At 44.0% G+C, this 25,483-nt stretch overlaps 1 protein-coding gene across 3 annotated transcripts; it reads left to right on the top strand.

The window, feature by feature from the left end:
• Positions 1–818: 818 nt before the first annotated feature.
• Positions 819–25,220, top strand: gabrb2a (gamma-aminobutyric acid type A receptor subunit beta2a). Of its 3 annotated transcripts, none has more exons than XM_071527240.1 (10): positions 819–892; positions 1,005–1,096; positions 1,556–1,623; positions 10,898–11,118; positions 17,217–17,299; positions 20,707–20,844; positions 21,128–21,280; positions 22,847–23,091; positions 23,570–23,710; positions 24,864–25,220. In XM_071527240.1, the coding sequence occupies exons 1-10, from the start codon at positions 819–821 to the stop codon at positions 25,218–25,220; spliced, it is 1,572 nt and encodes a 523-aa protein (XP_071383341.1). The 3 variants fall into 3 exon arrangements, with proteins under 3 accessions (XP_071383341.1, XP_071383340.1, XP_071383342.1); XM_071527239.1 differs by having other exon boundaries at positions 23,570–23,719; XM_071527241.1 differs by lacking the exon at positions 23,570–23,710.
• The last annotated feature ends 263 nt before the right edge of the window (positions 25,221–25,483 follow it).

Below are 25,483 nucleotides of genomic sequence, written 5' to 3'. Positions count from 1 at the left end.
GATATAATCTATGATGGCTGTAACTGGTGGTGATGCAACAGTGAACCAATGCTTTCAGAAGCCTGCCCTCTACAGAAGCACAGCTCCCACTACAACAAGATCAAAGGCAATTTAGAGGAGGCTTGCATCCCTCCTTGCGGCTTCAAAAATGTACTCAACCTGAGAAAATGAATTGTGGGATTGTGTTTTTCATCCCACCTCTCAGCTCTGGCACTCTGACGCCATTACATTTGAGTTGTACCGCAGGCCTCTGAAAACATTGCACGGAAGAATGGGATTATAACCATGGGTTTTTATGACATTACATTTATTTTCTATTTTTGTATGTATGGCGCATGATTATTTGTCACACGTGTTTGCGTGCCCTCTGTCTAGCTGCAAAGGATTACCATGAAATTATGTTATTACTTTAAATGAAACATAAAAACTGAACAATCAACTGCTCTTGACTTTTAAAATGTGTGGCAATTAGAGGGTTTTAATTCTACAGTGCATCCTATGGTTTGACCTTGTCATTATATAGACAAACTTATCTGCCATGTAATGAACTTAAGAATAAACTAAAGCTAAAAGTAATTTTCATTGTTGTTCATTTTCCTCCTGGTGTAGATGTTTTTTTCTTCATTACGCACATCCACTTGTCCCTTTAATTTTTTTCTCTGCAATGGAAACTGCTCATCCTCCATCATCAGACTCCACTCTTTGATCTTGTGGTAGATGCACGCATGCGCTCCTCATTGGCTTCTCTGCACTGTCTGGAGTAAGTTGGATGTGCGCTCTCCTCACTCGCATCCCGAAACCACCTCAAAACTGTTGCGATGGGGAGGATCAGGAAAAATCACTTTGGGATTTTGACCTTTTCCTTACTAGTGACTTTTGTTTACGCTCAAAGGTAAGGGCTTCGCTTTTTATCCTCGGTGTTGCATGTCATGTAGCCTGTTCAGCGTGCCTGGCGTGTAGTATTAATAAGGTATTTTGCATTACACCACCTTCTTTTCCCCCAGCATCAAAGATCCGAGCAATATGCCTCTGGTAAAAGACACAGTGGACAGACTGATGAAAGGATACGACATTCGGTTGAGGCCAGATTTCGGAGGTAATAAGCAAATTGAAACGGAATGTCATGTTTTTTCAAGCCGTTGTATGACGTGCGATACATGTTTAATGAATCGCAAAATCTGGCTTAATTTACATAACCAATCCTTCACAGCCAAATAGGCCTTATCAATTAGCCTACAAGAAATATTTTTCATATTTCATTTGATAAGGATGTGTTATTGTGTATCTGATGTGGCTTTAACCTGATCGATCCCGCTCATAGATGTTTCATTATTTCAGTAAAAAAGGAGATTTAACAGCATATAAGACCATCTTGTTCCAAAACATCAAGATTATGCCTAGGCTAATACAGAAACGGAATGCCCAAGTCGGCTACTCCTGGATAGGTGGAGGGGAGCAGAGCCAAGTAGTCTGTGCGCGCGTCACGAAATTGTTAAATTTACATGATGAAAGAATTATTCATATCTCTTATATTAATGCCTCTTTTCCTTCACAGGTGCGCCGGTGGCAGTGGGAATGAATATAGACATAGCCAGCATAGACATGGTCTCTGAAGTCAATATGGTAGGTGCATCTTCATAATTATTATCCCGCTTTAATGGTGCCAATTATGCATGGCGTGGCTGGAATTCCTCTGAAGTAGGAGCTATAACGGGTCAGTGTCGGAGCCCGGCTGTATACCCGACTCGTTTTCGGGCTATTTGTGTGAACAGACAGTTGATTTTTACTCGTACATTTTTTGAAGGCTTGGGGTAATCCATTTTCAAACCCATCATCGCCATCCGTCTCTCAGCCCCGCATTTGCAGCTCTGGTGTGTTGCTGCATTTGAATTCAAAACACACGCTCACTGGCGCACTTGGACGCACAGCCTTGCGCGCACGGAGAGCTGTGCACTCCTGACTGCTTCATGTTGTCAAGCGTCGGTGCTGTAATTTTGTTGACATGCCCCCCCTCCCCTTCTCCCCCTCCGTGCAGTTACCTACGAAATGGGTAAAAAAAAAAATCATCCCTTCTCCCCTCAAATTGGCATACATGTGATTTGCGCTCTTTTTTGAGGGAAAGGTACGGTGTTGCCCAATTCTGCGGCCGAGCACATCATCGTCTACGCAAACGATCTCCCCTTCTTGTCAGATGACGTAAATAATTTGTTAATAATAAATGTCTGGTCACACAGCATTACAACAAAAACCACTGGGATATTCTGAGCGAGCTCCACTGCACAACCCGAACGTCATGTGCGACTTGGGGAGGACAGGGGAAAAGTTCACCCCATGCAAGAGCACCACCTATTGATCGGTTTGACAGACAGGCCTACCGCAATCCAGAGACAATTCACGGCATTTCAATTGAACTGTCACAGGGATTCTCGGTCTATTTTGCTCGTGGCTTTTGTGTGCATTGAAAAAAAATATATTGAGGACGATCTTGTTCAGTGAATTCAGAGTGTGAGGAGAGATCATCACAAAGCGGCCTCTCCATGGAGCAAGATAATAGAGATGTTATATAACGACATGCACAGTGTAGTTGCAGTAGGAATAGAAGATGTGTTTTTTTTTTTATAAAGTCATTTTTGATTTTACATTTCCAGAACATATTCTTTAAAGAACCATGGCTTTGTTTATTGTTGTTGTTTGTTTTTGTTGGTGTTGTTGTTTTGCCTATTAGGTTTTGATGTGGCAGGCATTGAATTTTGGGGTGTCTGATGGTGATTTGAAAGCATGTTGAATGAGTTTGAACAGCTGCACAACCGTCTATGTGATGAGAAAATGCACTGAATGGTCAAGGCTGATCCTTTGATAGAAAAAGATTTGTTTTGGTTGAGGATGCAGCCTGGATGGAAGAGAAGAGCCTTGGGGGTCCAGGGAGATTTGAAATAGAAACCCCCTTCGCTCACTTTTTCCTCTCTCTTCCTTCCATCCTTCCCTCCCTCCCACCACTTTGACTGGATTCCTGGCTGCGACTCTGGGCTCAGCAGCCATGTAATCCACCTCTATCTTGCTCCAAAGGGTTATCTTACTTAAGAACTATGAATCTATGCAAGCATTCATCTGGAAAAAAATACTGCTTCGTACAGCCGTGTGCGTAACAAAACACAACGCTGTGCACAAACAGTGAATGGCGACTGACGTCACGCAACTCCCTGTAGCTATAAGAGCGTTCATCTCGCTCGTTACTCGGAAAACTTTCCCTTGCCAGATCTGCATATAGGCGTCCCTCTGACACCGCGGACACGCTCAGACGTTCAGAAAGTGAAAACCTCCAAGACCTCGGTGTATTTGTGTCCCAAACACTGTTGTTACCTAGTGAAATCCTCCCTGCGCGTTACATAACTTTAAAAACACCAGGTCGGAATCTCTTGGAGATCACTCTCTCGCCTCCTCCTTCTCATCCTCCTCCTCCTCCTCCTTTCTTCATGTCCAGCTCTCTTTGGTACAATAAAGGATAACAGCAGCTGACGAGATTGATGTTACAAAAATCAATAATATCACCGTGCAGCGTGACCACGAGGATGGGGTTGCTGACCTACGCTCAGGGCAGGGCTGCTTTGATCTTCCTCATCAGGGCCAGGCTCTTTTAAGATTAAAGCACTGGGAGGGAATGCAGGAGGCAGAGGGAAGCAAGGAGAGTCTGGTGAGGGGAGAGGAGAATAGAGAGGGAAAGAGGTGGAGTTAACCTGTATGAATTTCACTTCTACATTCTGGTGTTCTCAGTTGAGACAGCCAGGGGAAAGTTATTGCAGACGCCAAATACCTGATTAAAAACAAAGCTCCACAACAAATGTTATTGCTTTCCCATCTTCAATACCACAACCATATCTTCTCTACCCTTATGAGCGAACACACCAAATCCATACCCACTACTTCTAAAGATGGCAGCAAATGAAGGTTGAATTTGGCATCAGTGTTTGTGGGCCGGCCTGCCATCATAGCGGTGAGTGGGTTTGGGTTGTAGACAGCTGCTTGCTCCTCTAATTAAAGATAAAAACGCCTCTGGTGTAGAAAGAACTCTGTGTTTTAGTCAGGCCTGATTGAAGCTGTTGTGGCATTTTTCTTCTATATGGGGTCTGTGCTGATATGAAGGGTGCAATGTTGGTTGGGGTAGTATGTGTTGTCTGGAGGCGATGGGTTTTGTGGAGGCCAGTTTGTGCTTTTCGGTGTCTATGTAATGTACGCATGTTTGAGGGCGATGCACATGTGTGTGCCAGTTGTTTTTCTTTTTTGTGTGTGTTCATAATGCCAGTGTCCGTTCCTGTGTGATCCACAAGGCCGCCCCTCGCCCGCTCACCAAAGATGGCCTGTAGAGGCACAAAGGTCAGTCATGTTGTTGGGCAATAAAAATCTGCAGGTCAGCCAGCACCATGGTTGCAGTCTTGCCTGCATGACATTATAAATGTGCTATTTTGAGAGGGAAAGTCTCCTCTGAGTCCGAGGTGCGACCACACATCCAGCCTGGGTGGGCTGCGTTGACTCACTGGGGTCAGAGCAAAATATGGCACAGATATGATATCATGGCCAAGAGTCCCCCCTCTCTCTTTCTCTCTGTTCAATGCTGCCATCTTTTCCCCCAAGTCTTGATCCATCACTCATTTCTCTCACTTAGTAGTTGAAGTTCCATTTGCATAATGCTGTTTGTTTTTGCTGAAATCACAGATCCAGGGACCGAACCCACGTTACGGTGCATTAAGAACTATTCTGCACACAGCCAGTGCAGCTGATTAAATAGAAGTTGGGTCTGTTGTCTCAGGGATGCAATGATACTGCATCACAACATCTTCAGCACACTATGCATATGTGGAGTATAGGGATGCATGCAAAGTGGATATTGAGACTGGAATAAGGAGGGAGGCAAATGAGTATTTTCGCTCCTCGTCCTTTCTTCATTCTGCTCGTTAATTACATGTAAAATACCTGAGGTTGGTGGTTGTTAAGAGGCACTGCCTGTACTATAATACTCTTCTGTGAATGTTAATTAGCTGGCTGTGAATTAAAAGATTTAAACAAACCAGCTGTGGTGGCTTCTGGGACGGAGGAATTAGTGGGGCGTGAACGCTCCCTTTATTACGATCATTATCCTGACAAGCATTCATTTCTTTACATGAGTAAGGGATCTGGCCATCAGATAATGGGAGCTGATGACCAGAGGGAACGCCCGGGCCTTACATTAGGTCCATGTGTAAATGCAGTATTTTGTGTCTGTGAATTAGCAACCATTTTGATCTTGTTTGTCCAAACCGATCCTGTTCCATTTTATTTTCAGCTTGTGGAAAATAAGCTCATGTTATTTTTACTCATTGTTGCTATGACAACACAGCCTTTTTTTGGTGGATCTAGGGAAGTCAAGGAAAGCAAATCAGGCCCTTTTTCTAGGGACTTTTTCATTTCAAGGTTTTTTAACATTTATAACCCAGGTGAAGGTTGTTCTGTCTTTGAAGTTCCCCAGACAAGAAACCCCAAATGTGATTTTTTTTTTTTTTTTTTATATTTTGCCTTTCACCATGCATGGCTTATGTTACTAGTTATTTTCATGAATGTTTCTAACTATAGTGTTTGAAATGTTCTATAATTCTCATCCTGTCTTATCTTTGTGTGTCTAATCATCAGTCTGTATCTTTAGAGGAGGTTGCTGTGGAAATATTATTCAAAACTGCAACAAAGCTTATTTTTTTATACAGATATAGTCACCATGTTTAGTCTCTTAATTCATTTGGAGTTAAGAGACCTTTTGTCTCTTTGTTAATCCAGTGGCACTTTGATTTTGCTTGCTCTGCCTGGGCTTCCCCTAAAGCTCAAGACACGACTGCAGGTTTCCCAGAACAATGTGATTAGATATGCTCCATGTGTCCACTTAGACACATACTGGGCACCTTCAATTTAAACAAGCTGGATGGCTTCCAGTTGAAGATACTCCTAACATAAACAGTAGTATTTTTTTCCACATATTATAATTAATCTGTGGAGTTGCGTACCTCTGTAGATTAAGCAACATCAGGCTGAGATGAGCTTTAAAAAACACGACTATATCTAAAAGTCAAACAAGGTTTTAAATTCCTGGTTTTATTTTAGTCAGTTGGTGTCATTTTTTAAATGGTTAGACGGTGGGTTAGACTCCATTGTTAGAGCAAATGCATGTGTCGTTAAGTTGCGTGTTTTTGCTGGCATATCTTAATTTATTTGCTTTTTTATTGTGTAAATTACATAGCAGTTTTGTGAAATACATTTCTGATGCGAATATATTTTTATTAAAATTCCTAAAGCATCAGTTTATTCATCCATCAAATTTAAAATAATGAGAAAGTCTTTTTTTAGTCGGCTGCTTTATCATTCGCTTTAATTCTGAACAATTAGCCTGGCGTAGTCCCTATGGAAACTGCAAGAGTGATGCTATGCCAAGTTCAAATTGGTGGTAATATTCCTCCATTATGTCCAGTGCAGGGAACAAAAAAGCTGTGTGTCTTAAAACAGGGAGTAAGTTATCCAGCTCCATTAAAAGCCTTTAATGTGGTGATGACTCCCCTAATGGCTCTGTCAGGCACTTTCTATATTGAAACTAAGTAGCTGAAAAATGACCCATTGGTAAGGGAGTCATAACAGCGTCCATGTTGTCACATCCCCCAGGATGTGTATGGCCAGCAACTCATTCAGAATGCACCAACTCCCCCTTGACCCCTAATATTTAATTTGAGGCGTGTTAACCAGCCACTGTAAGCACAACAAATGAGTAGATGTAGCTTGACCAGTTGATGTGCCTTGGCGTCTCCTTTAGCTGACAAAGGGGAAGCAAAGGGACAAGCGGCTGTGGCGTCTACAAGCCAGACTCGCTCCTTATCGCCCCGGACGCCAAGTCGTCCCCTCATAGCCACGCGCTGTAGATGCTTTTTTACATTTCACATGTGACTGGAGGTTCCTCTCATAAGAGACTCGGGTCTGTTGATAGACGAGGCACGCGGGCTCCAATCATCTTCGTTATTATCAGCGGATTCTACCACCCTGCTTCTGGACGAGCGCTCTGTGACAGGACATGACAGATGAAAGCATTAGCAATATGGTGGACGTCTATCCAGTCCTATAGGCTGTAATGCAGCTGAGAGGACAGGGAACAGCACGCATCTTCATACCAGCATCTGATGGGAGTTGTTCATGGCTAGTCTACATGTTTCACCATTTATCAGTATATGATATGTTGTACTGCTATTGGAAGTAACAGCATCAGTATGAAAGGCTAATAAACATTCATGCACCAGTGAGCCAGTTTCATTATCAGCATATAATTACGTTTATTTACGCATTAATGCTACTTTTATTTTAAAAATCCAGCTGTATGTAACAAGCAGTGTCCATTGCGTTAAGTACAGTATATCCTCATCTGTTGGCAGCTCCCTCCCATGTTGGTTGTGACAGCTGATGTGGTTGTAATAGAGGTCTTGTAACAACCATAGCCTGTCAGATTTCTCAGGGAAACACAAATGTACTTCTTGTCATTCTGTCAGATTCTTAATGGGGGTTTGTTAGCCCAGAAAGATATCTGTAGCGGGCCTGTCACTGTGCAACCAGCCTTGATGTTTTTTTAGTTAGCCAGGCCTTGTTTGTATCTTCATCCCATTTATATATTCAGTGCTGTCATGCGTTTTTTTTAATGTTGGTGCTTTCTACAAGATGTCTCCCTCACTGATGCTCAGTGGGCTGTCTGTGTGATGTTAATGGTGCTTCTGAGGAGTACTTGTGACAAGGGGACTGAAGGTCGTGTTGTAGACTGGCACTCCAGCACTGGATGTTAAGTCTCTCAGTTACATGTAGCATTTTGGACACTGCATGCTGCATTGTCCTCTTTACCTGCCTCTCTTTCTCTCTCTTTTCCTCTCTACAGTCCGTCTTTTGTGTGACTGTGTGTGTGGAGGAGGAGACACAGCGTTGGTCTCCACGGATAACAACACATTAAATGACTTGATTATTACTCAGAAATTATTTTTAGTCCGGGGGAGAAAATATTAAATAAAGCGAAACTCCTCAACCTACATTAGTCTGCTTTCCACGGTGATGTAATACTGATGGAGTGTGTGAAGAAACACACCGATTGATTGAATTTCTATGTGATTTTTGTGGAGTAGGGTGGGGGGTTGCATTGTGTTAGTAGAGAGAGAATAAAAAAAAAAACATTTGTGTTTTTTTTTTTTTTTTTTGCTGAATATGAATATTCAGATAAACCATTTTCTACATAATTTATTTTTCAACAGTTGGAAAAATGGGCCAAAAATCTGGGGAAAAATTAGATGCTCATACTTAGGATTTGCTCGGTCTGAATATAATTTAAGATTTTCTCCAACATGCAACATGATTTGCTGTCCAAGGTTTCTCCACAACTCCAGAATAACTCCAACACCTTTCCCCATTGTGAAAATACAAAACAATGCAGTGTCTTGTAATATGGAAATGGCAGTAGTCAATGCTGCGATTTTGATTTCTTGTAAATAAGTCTGCGGCCTTGGACGGTATTGAGAGAGATGGAAGGCAGCGGTATTTTGTGTCCCTCTCTAAGCTCAAGTGATGTCAGAACGGAGGTAAACAGCACCATCTGTGAGGCCGTAATTACGCTGCCATTTTACAGCACAGCCAGGAGGCAACTTCCAGGCCCAGGTGTTCCCTGTGCTGTTGCTGTGCGTCTCTATACTCTTAAACCCCCAAACATACACACCTAGGCACTGCACACACACACACACACACACACACACATAAATGTGACACCTTGAACCCGGGCTAATTTAATTTTACAAGAGACCCACATCACATCAAAGTGTAGTTTTTTATTCAATAACTAATAATCCAAACAAAATCATTTGTGCACCCCTTTTATGTAATATACAATTTTAAAGCTATGAATACAAACATCAATAATCTATGGAAAAAACACCCTACCTCCCACAAACTGCCTGTTTTTTCCCGCTGGGTCAAAAATGTGTGCGTACACATGACTGTTTGCAGACAGCAGACACATGAAAACAGCCAGACACGCTCACACACCCTACACATTCATGACCTTGTTACCATATCCGGCGAAACGTCAAAGGCTGTTTCACTCAGCTTATCTGAAACAACAGTGAAGAGCAAATTGCTGCTCAGGAGAGAAAAATAAAGACAGGGAGATTGTTGCTGTAAAGTCCGTGCCGCCATATTGACGAAATAAATCATTTCTGCCTCAAACCGATCATGTTGCTCAGACTGTTGCCACAGGGTTCAAGTTGATATCGTTTGTTTCCATTTTCTAATTTAGTCAGAATGAGGGTTCGCTCCTGCTCACAACATTATTCTCTCAGCCAATTCTAGCATTTCATGTTTCTAAAGTCCTTTATCTATATGGGCCTGGGATGGCTGAATGAGATAGGAGGCTACTTAACACAGGGATGCATTACAGTAGATGCTGCCATAGTGGGTGATATATACTCAGCCTCACGGCACCAGCTGAAACTCCCAAGGGTGATAGAGATATCCGATCGACACCCTGATAATGAGACAGAGGGAGAGTGAGCGAGAGAGAGAGGTTCAATGGGAACTCTTGTAAAACAGGATAAGGAAGTAGTTGTCCTCACTTGACTTTTCGCTCCCAAAAAAAAAAAGTCAACATGGCAGGAGCTTGTGTATTTTTAGATGCCCTTTCTATGCAACGTTTTGGTTACGCACACTGTGTGCAATGAATGAAAAGGAGTTTAGGAGTGAAGTGGCAATTGTTTTGCAATGCCACACCAATATGCGATGAAAAAGAGGTGGGAACTGGCTCGGAAAAATAGAAACACAATGATAAGTAATGATGATTGCTGTCATGAGTAAAGCTCAAGGGCCTCGTTTCATGGGCTGTATATTATAATTTGTTTTCCCACTCATCGATCGTACTGCAATACACTGTAACAGAACAGATCCAACCGCAGTGCTGTGTTTTACTGTGGGTGTGTGGGTGTATGTCTTTTTTTTTTTTTAGAGTGAGAAGCAGAGAGAGAGAGAGAGTAGGTACAGTATATTGGTAAATCTGTCAGTGTAAGCATGTGTAGGTACACACTATATAGATGCATGGATTTGTACGGAGACGACAGCTTGCATTGCTGAGGTTAAACCTGGGAAACTTTGTTATAAGCTCTGGAAACAAAATAGTTGTGGTTATTTATTACTTAATGGCAGAATTAGAAAAAGAGAGCGAGAGAGCGAGGCAGAGGCAGAGGCAGAGGGAGCCCCAGCTGGAGCGGTCTGCTGGGCTTTTGTAGTAGAGAGAGTATTGTCCCTATAAAGCAGAAAGTGGCTTCATTCGAGTGGAAGCAGATATTTTTAGCATGAGACAATAGTCAGCCAGCTGAGAAAGTTTCCCTCTGGTTATGGTCTCAAAATTAAGTAAGGATAGCTGAATATTAGCCCCCCCTACCCCGGCCACCATGGCCCCTAGTATAGGCCATGGCCTTTCGGACCACTGACAACCTTTTGGCTGACCTTCTAACTATGCATAGCCTATACAACATGCTGCGACACATCTGTGGAGCTCTGGTCAGATTCACATGTCAGCGCAGGAGGACATAACGTGCGTGGCGGTTGTTCGACCTGGCGCCGCATATGTTTCACAGTTGAGAAGGCTGGTGAAATATAAACGAAAACACATTCTGCAATTACACGCTTTATGGTACCACCTGAAAGACACAGTCAGTGGATTTTGTTAGAAACTCTGGGTTTTCTGGCTATGTGGGGTTATGAGGATCAGATGAAGTTGTGCATTATTGATTCTCAGTGTGAGGTTGGCTTTGAAGCCTCGCACATGTCTGGATTCACTAAATTGACTTCCCCCGTCCTTCTGTCTGTCCTCCAGGACTACACTCTGACTATGTACTTCCAGCAAGCATGGCGGGACAAGCGTCTGTCCTACTCTGAGATTGCCCTCAATCTGACTCTGGATAATCGAGTGGCGGACCAGCTGTGGGTCCCAGACACCTACTTTCTCAATGACAAGAAGTCCTTCGTTCACGGCGTCACAGTGAAGAACAGAATGATCCGTCTCCACCCTGATGGAACAGTACTTTATGGACTCAGGTAAGCCATTTACAGCTGCCCTTCCCAGCATCTCATGGCTATTAACACCAGTGGATTGATCTTGATCCATAATGTAATAATGTGGTTATATCTGATGCATTGTATTTGATTAAGCCGTTTTAATGACCTTTCATTTAGAGTCCGAACAAATATGGCCCTTCATTGTTCTCATCCTCATCCATTTTGGGTCAGCATGAAGCATGGCAAATTTAACATCTGTGTTGCAGGAGTTCCACGCTTTTTAGCCTTTCAGCCCCTGATGATTATCAATATCAATAATTGATTGGTTGTACTCAATAATGGAGCAGAGCGGTACAAACAGAGGAAATGTATCTGATTGTGCAGGCTGGTTCTACCCATCTAGAAAACATCTCTTTGTGGTGTTGGTCTCTGATGCCTTTGAGAAGATTGTCATCCATAATTGATAAATCATAATCAATAATGTAGCAGTTCAATACAAACACAAAATCTGTATTTGTATTGCTGCTGCGTATTTGATTGCACAGGCTAGCATATTCTGTCCATCATTTTGGTGCTGCTGCTGGCCGCTGCTGCCTGCTGCCTCCTCTGATCTGTAGCCTGCTCTCCATATGTGTGTGACGCTTTTGCAAATGATCTCAGATTAGTGTCCTTCATTTAAAAGATGAGATTATTGTTGCTAATTCAAGACGTTAACATTGCAGCATTCATTCATTCTCTCTCTCTCGGCTGAGATGCCCCTCTTGTGCGAAGACTGCTTAAAAAATTTAAGTATCTGCACTGCACCAGATATTTCATCGCTATATTTTGTTACAGAAATCAATAAATGTAATTTACAACGCTCTGACGCAATTATATAAGCCCAACACATGTTTTTGCATAACAACGGAAAAAGAATGGAGGAGAGGAGCGGGCTGTGGTAAATTTGAGGGTATGCGTGCAGCAGAGAGATGTGGTTGTTACCTCAGATACCTTGTCCTTGTCAGTGCTGGTGCCTCCCGGCTCCTCTATTATTTGGTTTGTGGGTTTGGTCCAGGTTTTATTTGATGCTAGTAAGTCCAGACACAAGCTGCTGTCAGAGTCAGCCTGGCCAGATGCCTGTGTGCTCAGAGCACACTGACACATACCTGTAGAGACGGGCCGGCTGGTTGCAACAGCAGGGCTCAGCGGATGGGAGAAGATGGCTAACTGAGCGGAGCTGCACAGTCTTCAATAGGAAAACAGGCCAGGGAAGAAAAGCAAGACACACCGAACACACTCCCTGCATCCTGTCAGAGTGTGTGTCTGTGTTTACTGCTCATTCTCAAGTAGCGCACATTTCCTCTTGTACATAAAATGCAGTATGATAAATGCAGTTTTAACTTTAATTAGTGTAGACCACTGTGAAGCTCTTTCAACAACAGAAAGGCCAAGCCGCTGTCAGTTGACAGCTGTTTCGAATTTTAGCTTTGAAATATCTCAGCTTTCAAAATGCCCTCCATGACTTTCTGTACAGTGTGTTAGATCTTCATAATTACACAAGAAAATACTAGCTCTAATCATATTTACCTCCTTAAAGTCATGACGTCAAAGAAACAGTGGCCTTTCTAGTGTTAAGGTTACATATAAAAAATCATATTCCTTTCAGATTTTCTGCTATAAGATATTATATCATGTTGCCTCGCATAATCCTTGCATAATGAGGGGGAAAAGCAAACATAGTTCCTGCTACTATTGGCCCCAAAGGTGAATATGGATTTGTGCTGAACTAACTGAAATTACTGTAACTAACATCGTACCTGGGGAACACCAATAGATTACAATGTTGTTTAGTTTGCACAAAGAGGTATTTGCTAAATTCAGAGAGCAGTGTTAGACCTGTGTGTGTGTGTGTGATCTGTGTCTCTGTCTATGTGTGTCTGTATGTGTGTGTGTGTGTGGGAGGGGTGTGTGTGTGAGTAGGCGGGTGTTATTTTTGGGGTGCATGCGGAGGAGGAGGAGGGGTGGGGGTGTTGTTTACTCCCTATTCCCTGGATATAGTGCATCCCAATCCTGCCAAATCCTGGTCTTCAATTACCAGGAGGAGCAGAAAATTACAACAGCGCTCCCAACTGTCACTTTAGAGCTCAGTTTGACTCTCAGGGAGAAGCAGTCTGATCTAATTACCCAGCCCCTGAAAAGGCTCAGCCAATAACACGAATACCGCCCAGGCAGCGAGGAGACGCATACATACACACACACACACACACACACACACACACATACACACACACTAAAAACATATTTCAGAATACACAGCCTCCACTCAGCCTTTTATTTTATCAGGGAAGAGAAAAGACCCCAAAACGTCCACAGCATACTCAGGACTCCTGATACATATTGCTCAAAATTCAGAGAGAGATTGAGAAAGAAAGAGAATGGGAAAGAGAGAGCGAGAGACATCCATATGCTGGCTGAAGGTCAGACTTCATTCAAAATGGAGAAATTGCTAGAATTCTCCTTCCTTCCTACGTTCTCTCTCTCCCCCTCCCTCCCTCCCTCTCTCTTTCTCTCTTTCTCTCTCTCTCTCTCTCTCCCTCTATCTCTCTGAATATTGTAACTCCTTTTGTGCGAGGACACATCCTTGTGCTATGGAGACTGACGTCCTCCTTTGTCAGGGCGAGGAGTGCTCCACTCCACAGCTCAATAGATGACATCGCATGGCCAGGAGGAGAAAGCTGCTGAGTGGAGGAAGAGAGGGATTTGAATAACCCTTTTTTTCTGTCAATACCGCCAATACAGGCTTAGCATAGCCTTCAAAGTTATCTATCTGTGTCTCAAATCGATGAACAGGCGGGGCGATGTTTGCGTTATCTGACATGACAGTATGTGTGTTCGGGTGAGAGCGTTGACATGTTGGCTGTAATTTGAAATGGAGAAGCCACTGCTATTATTTGGCATGTTTTAGCTAAAGCACTCACACACATATGACCCCCCCTTGTAGAGCCAATGCAGACATTTTATTTTCAGATTTGGCAACAGTGCCTGGGCAGGGAGAACTGATCAGGCGTGCCATGTTTCCTCAGCTCAACATGGGCTCTCTATCCAAAATGGAGGTAGCATCTCCATCTTAATTTCTTTTCCAACTTCCATACACAACATGTAATTCAAGACTTCACACAGTATACTGAGATGTATGGTTCGCAATTTTGTGAAATTATTTCTTAATAATTTTGCTGTGTGTGCCAGTTCAATTAAAGCTGACACAGGTTTGAGACCGGCTTGCAACAATTGGATTTCTTCCTCTGCATTTGTATTTTTGTCAGGTCTCTACTGTAGCGCTCCCTCGAAATGAGATTCTGTCTGAGAATTCATGGTGGTTGTGTTACGTCCGTAAACAAGGTCATTTGGAGGAAAAAAAAAAAAGGTGCACAGGCTGCCTTAGGGGGTCCACACACAGCCCGGGCTGAACTGTGAGGGAACATGCAGGGGGAAAAAACAAAACAGCCTTTTTTAGCCCTCCATGTCCTATTAGCTCCGACACAGAGCAAGCGTAGCGTGTTTGAATCTGCGTGATCTGGTGGAACGTGGCCTCTCCTCCGGCAGGTTGTGATGAGAGAGGGACCGGCCTGATGTTGATGAAGAGCAAACAAGCCTATGGTTCGTGATCGCTGCTGCAACGGTCCACAACACACTCTCCCTGCAACGGAGAGGAGGAGGAGGAGAGGGAGGGAACTCTGCCAGGGAGGACTTCATCTGTCTCTCCTCCTTCCTTGGCCATTTGCTGTTTATTAATCTGCATTAGTTTCCACTGTGGACTGCATTTCGGACATGCAAACGCGATGCAAAAGCAGCTCTCGATCAGTGATGCGCCGTCTCTCCTCAGACAAAAAAGCTTCGAGACTTCTGCTGATGATGTAGGTGGGCTATAAATAGGCTGTTATTTTTACCCCTGCCATTTTGGCCTCATTTCCACTTTTCCCCTGTGCTTCCTCTGCCACTGTGATGATTTAGTGGTGGTGATGGTAGTGATGGTGAGTGACTGACTGACTGGCTGGCTGGACAGCACAACATCCCAGTAAGTTGTGGCCATGGAGGGGTAAACTAGGACAGCAGTAAGACTCCTGTGTTAATCCCCCAGTGCACCGTGGCCCTGCTAACTGGCTCTTACGTAAGAGCCCAGAGAGCAAGAAAAAGGAGAGAGAGAGAGAGAGAGAGAGAGGGAGAGAGAGAGAGAGAGAGAGAGAGATTGTGTGTCTCTACGTCTCAAAAAATGAAATCCCAAACTTGCCAGGCTGGGCCCAGGGGAGCTGCAAGTCTTATGTGGAAGGATTTCAAATTAACTTGTGCTCTTAATTATTAAAGACAAAGCACTCTTCAAGATTAGTTTGTACTTATGGCGAAGCTATGAGACGAAAGATATTGTGATTTAGGTTTACTGCTATTAATCTGCCCCATGGCAACCCAGCCATAGTTGATTCTTATTGATCAGCCTGGGCAAAATTTGGAAACAGTTTCTAATATTTGTACTGCTCAAAGTTCATTTATCTAGTCTGGCAGTTAAACAGAATAAAAAAACAAACACTTGCAAGATAAAATGAAGGCCTGCTTGTGTTTTTATTATTTACACTATTCACTACTACTACTTTGTCCAGATCTGGGTATTGACAGATCATTTTCACATCCATGTCATGCATGAATGGACGCTAAAGCCCACTAAATAAATTGATATTAACCAGCTACGACAAGGGAAATCCAAGGTCACGACTGATACTTCAATCTATACAGGGAATTCTCCCACAGGCTGCCATTATTGTTAATGGTTGCATGATGCTATCATGTTTTATATCAATCAGCGTGTGTCTGTGTGTGTCTGTGTGTGTGTGTGTGTGTGTTTGTGGGTTTCCTTACAAGACTAGGACAGTAGATTTAGTGGCTGTCGTCACATTCATCAGTTGTGTGTCCAGCCTCTCTTAGAGAGCCTTGGGGGTTTGGCACGGGTGCCAGGCCGTCTCGGCTCTGGCCAACTTGTCGTGTGTGCAGCAGGAACTATGTCGCTCTGAGTGAACCCGCTGGATATGGGTGGCTTACACGCAAGGACTCTTTCTTACAGGATTCTGTGGACAGAAGTTAAACCCTGTTCTTGTGTTATCTGCATATGGTACAATAGAAAAAACAAATAGTAATGGTAAATAATAAAACCTTAAAGTCCCCATGAAATGAACCCCCATTACTTTTACTTCCTGGAAAACACAGCATCTTTCATGTTGAGCTCATGATGCACTAGTAGGCATGAATATACATTTTAACTAGTAAAACCATCAGATTTTTGAACAATCTGCCCCTCCGCACCCCTCCCATCAAATCTTTAACATGTTGCAAACCTGAATTACACTAAGAAACAGTCTGGTTTGGATAGAGGAGGAACTTTGGGCATCTTCGGGCATGGTGTTGTGGGGTGTGTGTGTGTGTGTGTGTGTGTGTGTGTATGTGTGGTGGGGGGTGGGGTGGAGGTGTCTACTATCACCACCATGGAGGGCAAAGAGAAGAAAGACTTTTGACCTGGTAAACCAATAGCTTGATTAGCTGCAGAGGACGGGTCTCAGACTGGGCTACAGGCTGAACTGTGGCCTGAGGGTAGGTGGGTATTTTTTTTAGTTGCTTTGTAGGCCAGCACCGGGGTTGCATGCAGTAACTTGGACCCAGTGGAGGGTGCAGTGTGTGTGTGTGTGTGTGTGTGTGTGTGTGTGTGGAGGGGGGGGGGGGGTGTGTGACATGAGAGTTTGGAAAGGATTGGCCTATCATTTTAATTGTTTCATTTTTTTATTTTACTTTTTAAACCTAGTCTTTATGAAAATTACTACAATAAACTTTTAATAGTGATATGTTCAGATTTGGCAAGCAATATTTGATTATGAGTTTATTTTGGTCTTAAAATTAGTGTGGATTAATTTTCCTTTTACATTTTAAACCTGGTGTTTTCTGCGGAATGGCTTGACGCCAGGCACTCCTCCTGAGCCACAATGGATTTGTCATCATCCTGCTTTGATGTGTATATCATACTCAGTAATGAAGGTCAAATGAGACGGACTGCTTTGCTGAGTTTTGCTCAGCTGGGTCTGTGGTGAATCCCATATTTTTCCCTCCCACTCTGTGTGTAGGATCACCACAACGGCAGCCTGCATGATGGACCTGCGCCGCTACCCTCTAGATGAGCAAAACTGCACCCTGGAGATCGAAAGCTGTAAGTACCGTCGTCCCTGACAACCAGCTCTCTCCCCCACCATGAGCTCACACGCCCACATGTAGATGTAGAATTAAATAGATCCCACGTACGCCGCTCTGAAATCTGGTGCTGGGTTTGACACAGTCCGCCCAGTGGCGGCAAGGTAGAACTCGATAAGATTGCATGTAAAATGCTGAGAAAGGCTGATGAGAAATCGAGAGATACGCATCAAAAAGAGGAACATCACTAATGGCTCGGTGACTGATAACATCCACCCTAATTAATTCAACTCAAATTCCAGTAGCTTCCCAAGGCGTTGAGCAGCTTGATTAGGTCCAGTGTTTCAGGAGTGTGTTGATAGTAGATGTAACATGCAGAATCCTCTCAAAACTGCCTCCCTGGTTATACAGCACAATGAGCTTATTTTGCGTGGAGTGCGTAATTGTACGTAATGCGGCGTTCTTGAGTCGGCTAGGGAGAGAGAGAGGGAGAGAGGGAGAGAGAGGGAGAGGGAGAGAGAGGGAGAGTGGAAAAACATGAGAGAGAAAGACGAGGTCCTCTCCGTGTTTTATCTGGTTCCCCGGAGACATGGATTATGGGGCTGGGATGTGGTGTAGGGCTCAGTCTTCCTGGGTTTGATCACACTGTTGCCAGCAGCGTTAAGCAGCACAAAAACAGTGTGGGTCAGAACAGCCTCTCTTTGGTCCTCTCCCATTGTGCTTACCATCTCTCTCTCTCTCTCTCTCTCTCTCTCTCTCTCTCTCTCTCTCTTGCTCTCTCTCTCTCTCTTGCTCTCTCTTTCTCTCTGTCTCTCTCTCTGTCTGTCTCTCTCTGTCTCTCTCTCTCTTTCAGTATCCCTCTCTCATCTTCTTTCTTTGCACTGTCTCATCCTCTCTCCCTCCTCTCTTTTTTCTCCCAGCCTTTTTATCTCTCTCTCCATCACTCATACTCTTTTTTTTCTCCTCTCCTCTCTCAGGCATATACACAAAATGCACACTCACTCGCACACACACACACACACACACACACACACACACACACACACACAATCACACACACACACACACAGCTCACACAGGCTCCAGTTTTGATCACCAGGCAGTATCTGCTCTCATATGGATTAACTGGCGACGGTTTTAACGTTGGAATCGCTTCATGCCAGCGCATGCTATTTTATTCAGACTAATGAGCCCAGAGAACTCTCACTTCCCTTGATAAACTTGATGCATTTTTAACAGACACAAGTCTTAAAACCCGAGATCCCAGGATACATCAGCAGCTCACTACTGCGGCTCAGGCCAATGGTCTCACTAAGCAATAATTGATTTCTACCCCACCCCACCACACAGACCTAATGCATACATACACATGCAAATACACACCCACGTATGTCCACATCTGTAAGTATTATAGTAGTACTCTCTCTCTCCCTCTCTCTCTCTCTCCATCTTTCTCTCACTTCATCTCTCTCTTGGGACTCACATAACAGCCACGTCCCTGGATGAGTGCGGTGATGTAATAGGTTGACAGACTTCTGTCCAAAAAATGTACAGCGTTTGAGACAGAAATAATGGCCCAGAACTAATGGACTTGATGCAAACTGAGTGACCAGCAACGTAGAGGCCATGAAGCCCTCCCTCTTCCTCTTTTCCTTCCTTCCTTCCTTCCTTCCGTCCTTCCTTTCTTCCTCCCCTCCATCCCCCACCCCACCCCCCACACACACACATACTACCCCCCCCCCCCTCCCTGATCCCGGCCCTTCGCGGCTGATCAGAACTGAACTGAGCTGCACATCAAAACGGCAGCATGGTGGACTGTGGCTGGCTAATTGGGGTGATGCCGGGTTGCACAAGCCTGGGATGATAATGCAGACAGTAGCTGCTGTGGAGCGGGAGCTACTGTATTTGCTGATGTACATTTTCAATGCTCTCATTCGCCACATTATGTACCACAGCTGGGGTTTGATGCGTTTATTATCAGTAGCTCCTTTTACTGTGTGATTTGAGTTGAACTGATCTCCCTCCACGCCATTTTATTCCATCCCGGCTAGAAATACAACAGTTTAATTATGCAAAACATACATCCGTAAACCCACATCAGAGACGGAAGCCTTGTTAGATGAAGTTAGGCACCTGCCCAACCAGTGATAACCCACCACCACCTCCACCAGTTCCACCCTCACCTGGATGTCGGCGCCAGAGGAAGGAGGAATTATGTCTTAATTTTTTAGAAATCAAAGCCTCGGAGTTTAATTATTCATTGCATCTAAATAGGTCGCTGCCTCTTATTATGAGTACGAGGCAGACAAAGTAGAACTCGGAGCGGGGAGATGCCTGCTTGCTGTTTGCCTGTGATGCTGTACATGACAGAGACAGACGCTCGGCAGCAGAAGCGTCCCCCTGGCTGCTGCGGGTTCCATCCATGTGCACCGACCGGATGCATCCGGCTCAAAACCTCCGCTGCTCACAGTGTTCTCATGCACCTTTAAAATGGCACGCGCTTGTCTAATCTAAACACGCTTCCAAACTGATACATAGAAAGAAAGAAAGTGGATACGTGCCTGTGTCACTTCGACCATAACGTTAGATGTGTTACACATACAGACAGCAACTGCAGGATATGTTGTTCTCCATATTATTCTTGTCTACTGTACGCTTTGGAATTGTTTCTTTTTTCTTGATCCATTACAGCACACTTATACAGTACTGTGGATTCAAGTATTGCACCACACACTGAAAAGCTTCAGAAAAGCTTCAAAGCTTCATTATTACTATTTAGTAATAATCCACAACTTTTTTCATATAAATAAATGGCTGTTTTGCTGCTCTTTTTCCCCGATTGATACTATACAATAGTGAATCAACTTGTAGGCAATTCATGAAAGCTTTTACATTTGCTGTCCTTTACACCTATGAGGCAGTCCCTCTTTCCCAGGAAAAATCCTCTGCTGCACATGAAGTGATGTGATGTATGTTTACAGCAGCAGCAACAGTGGTTTGTTTGGAATAAATATAAGAAGGTAGAAGAAATAGAAGTCTACACTGAGTGCAAATCACCAAAGCAATGACCAAGTAGCACCAAAGGTGTCGCCAAAATCAAGAAAAACAAGAATCTTGTGGATTATCACTTTAGTATCTGTACAGCAGCATGAGAATACAATGGAGTAAATAACACACTTCTCCACCCTTCATCAGGTTTGCTCATCAACAGTCGATAGATGACAGGTGTTTAAACTGTAGACTGTGGTGACCGGGGTCATGTGACTCATCAATCATACATCATTTTATCAATTTTAAAACATTTTAACATTACTGCTACCTATATACCATTAATGGATGATAGTAGTGGTTCTCTGTCTCTCCCGCTACACCAGTGATGTTTGCTCTCTAAGTCTCCAGGCTCTCCCCCTCCTTCCCCCTCTGCAGATGGCTACACCACAGATGATATTGAGTTTTACTGGCGAGGTGGAGACGGAGCGGTGTCCGGGGTGGACAGGATAGAGCTGCCCCAGTTCTCTATCGTCGACTACAAACTCATCTCCAAGAACGTGGTCTTCTCCACAGGTACCGCAGCAGAACATCTGTCTTCATTTTGCCTTTGTTCATCTGACTTTTGCATGGAACAGATTTCCATCTGTGGCAGCTGAACCACCGATTTTTAGCATTAGGGACGTGTAAGTAAAGACCGTAATGCCTATTTTTAACATTAAAATCCACAAAAAGACACCCGTGTGTTGGAGACCGATATGGCAGGCTCTCTGGTGTCAAGGAAAATATAGCTTTGAGTGGGCGTCATTGAGGAAAATCTATTACCATCCCATCTCCTCTCTCCCTCTACCTCCTTCAGGTTCCTACCCCCGCCTGTCCCTCAGCTTCAAGCTGAAGAGGAACATTGGCTACTTCATCCTGCAGACCTACATGCCTTCCATCCTGATCACCATCCTCTCCTGGGTCTCCTTCTGGATCAACTACGATGCCTCGGCTGCCAGAGTGGCCCTGGGTAGGATCGCCTCCTCACTGCTGATCAGTTATCCTGGGAAATAATGGAAATCTGATTGATAAAAAATCTGAAAAAAGAGCCATTACCTGTACATTGTGTGACTGAGAGATGCTTTACATTTTGCTCCATCACAGCATTATGACTGCTACTAAATCCCACATACTGTCAAGACAACATCAGCGGTTTTGGTGCGGACCTCCAGGTGGTTAACACCAGATGATTTATTGACAGTGTGTCTCATGAACCTGGTCTCTGCTTTGACAGGGGGATTGGCTCTCCATCTCTTACCCAGAATTTACTTTTCTCTCTCATTAGCTGTAAGCATGTGAGTGATAGTGCTCCGTGATAGGCTGTCTAGCTAAATGTCTGTTGTTCGGAGATGACTATATGCATGACTCATACAAAGAGAGAAAAGCGCTACAGCTCGACCTTGAAGCATGCTGTCTTTCTTTCTGCCTGTCTGTCTGTCTATCGGTGCCTCTCATTGGACGGAGATCCTGGCTTATCAGAGCCAGATCATGGCTAAATCGCGGCCTATCAGGGCAAGCGTACGGCACCGACAGTCACTCAAATGCACCTTAATATTAAATTTGTACACCAATGTCATTTAACTACCGTGACGTAAAACTGATGCAAAAGCACAATGCCAAAACGAGACGCCACAAAGATGCCCTTCGTACTAAAATTGGGAATGATAGGTCAGAACGTCAGAAAAAAAAAAAACGGCTTTGAGCTCTCTGTGTGTCGGTCTTGTCACAAAGCATTTGTTTTCTGAAGCGGGTCACATGAGCGTCGGACACTGAGCCCCAAACAGCACTTGTAAACAGGAGAGTTTTGTGATTTTAAAGATCTGCTTGCTATCAGCAGCCTGAACAGAGAAGCAAGCAAATGTGGCTGAGTGAGTGTGGCCAATGAGAGACAGGGCTACATGCTACAGTGACGCTGCTGGCTGCTGAGTTATTTATAATACGTGTGAATCTGACCAAATGCAGATTGTGCATGCAGATGACTAATGTATCAAACACAATGCGTGTATGTCAAAAAAAGCAGGTGAATCGTGCTGTGACTAATAGCAGATGTTTAGAGTGGTAACGCTGTGCTTTATATATAGCCTACAGTTTGTTCCTTGTCCATTTGGATACGTAATTGGACAGAAACCCAGAACCCACCATTATCCATGTTCCCACACACACACACACACACACACACACACACACACACACTCACTCACTCACAGGGTTGCAGTCTCATGTGGTTTTCGAGGGATCTATTTGTCCATATGGGTTCACCATCTTTCAGGTCTGTCTGTTTGCTAAATGGCTACTGTATTATGTGCCATATCTACTAACACTTATGTTCACAATCAAATACATATTCATTCCCTTTGAAGATGAGCACCTGATGTCAGTCTTTTGATGCAAGGCCGTCTCCGATGACAAAAATTAAATATGACCTCCTCTTCAAGTTCATGTGACACAGATGAGCTTGTTGTGTGAATGTATACATGATGGTGATAATGTGTTTTAGATGGTTTCTCTCTAAACTTGTAACTCCACTGATCTCCAGGGATCACTACGGTGCTGACCATGACCACCATCAACACCCACTTGCGAGAGACGCTCCCTAAGATCCCCTATGTGAAGGCTATTGACATGTACCTGATGGGCTGCTTTGTGTTTGTGTTCCTGGCCCTGCTGGAGTATGCCTTTGTCAACTATATCTTCTTCGGCCGGGGGCCCCAGCGACAGAAGAAGGCAGCTGAGAAAGCCGCCACTGCCAATAACGAGAAGCTGAGACCCGACCCCAACAAGGTACGCGGGATGCCTCTCTTACACTATTGGTTGCTGTTGGTTAATGTGTGTGTTTGTTGCTGTGGGGCAATGACTTCTTCTCCTCTCAAGGCCAATGTGATGCTGTGATCAATGCTTGATGTCCTTTACCAGCACCCTTAACTCCTGCTCTAGCTCTCCATGTCTCACTGGTTTAGCCTTGTGTATCAATGAAAAAAACAACGCAACTTTATTCATCAGACTAGGATCTGAAACAGTGAATGCAGAAGCAACGAATGACTGGCTTATACTTTATCTCCTTATTTCTGTGTCTCTCAAAGGGCAAGGCGTCTTGGACAAATCACTGGCTGTGGTCCCAAAGCCTTCCCTTTAAAATTTATTCAGCTGCTAAAGTTAGCAGGAGCAACAGCAACAGCAACAAAAAAAAACACCCTTTCCTTCTGAGTGTGGCAAGCTGCGATTTCCCCTAAGTAACAGTGCTGATTTTGTATGCTTGCAGTGGCTGGTGGGAAATGTAGTTCAGAGAGATGATGCTCTGTATGCCAGAATGAAACAGAGGGAAATTGACGCATATGACTCGATGTGGGATCCCATCTTTGTGGACGATGCCGCATTAGGACTAGGCGAGCAAAGAAATAAGGTACTGGAGGTTTTGAAAGTCAAAACTAACAATGTCATCAATCTGAATCAATCCAGATCAGAGGAAAATGCTGTAGTTTTTTGTGCATTTCTTTGATTTCTATAGATTTTTAAGGCAACTTTGATCATCACTCCCACCATTGTGTTTTTTCCCTCTCTTGGTTTGCTCTTCATGCATTTTCCTGACAAACATGGCTTAGCAGTTTGATTTCTGCAGTCTGTAACCTAATCACAAGTCAGGTTATACATTTAAATTGATGGGAAATGGCAAATATGGCTAGAGAAGAAAAATGGCTGTAACTTTAAGCTACTCTGAAGACAATATTGGTTTGAGACAGACTGAATCTCACAGGCAATTGATAACTCTCTAAAGAATAAGTGAAGCAATTGAAAGAAAATTAGATGGTAGGGTTATATTGCCCAGCCTAACAGACAAGAGACATCATTTGCAGTTTGATGAGTAGTGCCAACTAAGTGGCTTTGCTTCAGAGTAAGTTGCACAAAAGCAACAGACACCACAAGTTTTATTTTCAGCAGGATAGGAAAGGATCATAGAGTTGTTTTCCTCACAAGTCAGGCTATGGATGAAGAAATGTTGATCCGAATTCACTTCCCACAACGTCTTTCCTGACCTGCCCTGAACCTTTAACCTCTCCTCCATCTTTGCAAAGTCCTTGCTATTTCTCTCAACCTTATCCTCTCACATTTTTTCCTTTGGTTTCTCTTTATTTACTTGGTTTGTCTTGTGAATAGACAGAATTTTAACCACACTTTGGTTGAAATTCTGAGATGACAATGAAGATTTCTCCATGAGAATTAGTTTGTGGAGTGCTTTGTGCTCTTACAGGAATGTGATTTCATAGTTTTGTGCTTGTATTATCACCCAGATATTGACTGACAGATGATCAATAATGTAGTAATATAGTGCTTTAAAATTGCTTTAAAATTTCTACATACTATACCCTGTAATTAACACAATTTTGACTCATTCTAGCACCTCATTAGTATTTGTAGTGAATAACTTCATGATTATTATAGCTATACTTAATGAATAAGCTTTTGATAGACATGTTTTGCACTTAGAAGCCTCCTAAGATCTCCCTCTGGCAGTCATTTCTTCTCACGGCCCCGCCTCTTTCTCCGCCCTCACACAGATGACGCCCGACGACAACATCCTGTTCAGCACCTTGGAGATGAAGAACGAGATGGGGGGCGCCGGGGATCTGTCCCGGGGCCTGGGCGCGCCCGGCGACCCCCGCAACACCATGCTGGCCTACGACAGCTCGACGCTGCAGTACCGCCGGGCAGCCATGGCCCGCCAGAACTATGGCCACAGCGCTTTGGAGCGCCACGCCCAGAAGAAGTCGCGCCTACGGAGACGGGCCTCCCAGCTCAAGGTGAACATCCCAGACCTGTCCGACGTGAACTCTATCGACAAGTGGTCCAGGATGATCTTCCCCACCGTCTTCTCCTTCTTCAACGTGGTCTACTGGCTCTACTACGTCCATTAAACCAGACGGCGGTCGGCGGCCGGCTTGCGGCCGGCGTGGAAAGAGGGGGAGGGGGGATTTGGGGAGATGAGAGGGGTCGAGAAAGAGAGATGAGAGTTGATGATGAGAGAGAGAGAGAGAGGGAGTGAGAGTGAGAGATACAAACAGTGCACCAACTTTTTTTGCTGGTTCATTTTAGAAAATGTGAGGAGAATGCAAGGACTTTTGGAAGGACTGCAGCACCCAACACTTCAGTCAGCAGTGACTCTTTCGGATCGGGAAAC

This window comes from Centroberyx affinis, unplaced genomic scaffold (genome assembly GCF_046629955.1).
Source record: "Centroberyx affinis isolate AG114_WGS23_722 - 3 ecotype Tasmania unplaced genomic scaffold, CSIRO-AGI_Caff_v1 ptg001510l_1, whole genome shotgun sequence".
Taxonomy (NCBI): Eukaryota; Metazoa; Chordata; class Actinopteri; order Beryciformes; family Berycidae; genus Centroberyx; species Centroberyx affinis.
This window is presented reverse-complemented; position numbering and strand designations above follow the sequence as displayed.

Coding starts and splice junctions, on each gene's coding strand:
- gabrb2a (XM_071527239.1), top strand. CDS start 819: ATGGGGAGGATCAGGAAAAATCACTTTGGGATTTTGACCTTTTCCTTA. Junction 893..1,004: donor ACTTTTGTTTACGCTCAAAG/GTAAGGGCTTCG, acceptor CTTTTCCCCCAG/CATCAAAGATCCGAGCAATA. Junction 21,281..22,846: donor GGCTGCCAGAGTGGCCCTGG/GTAGGATCGCCT, acceptor ACTGATCTCCAG/GGATCACTACGGTGCTGACC.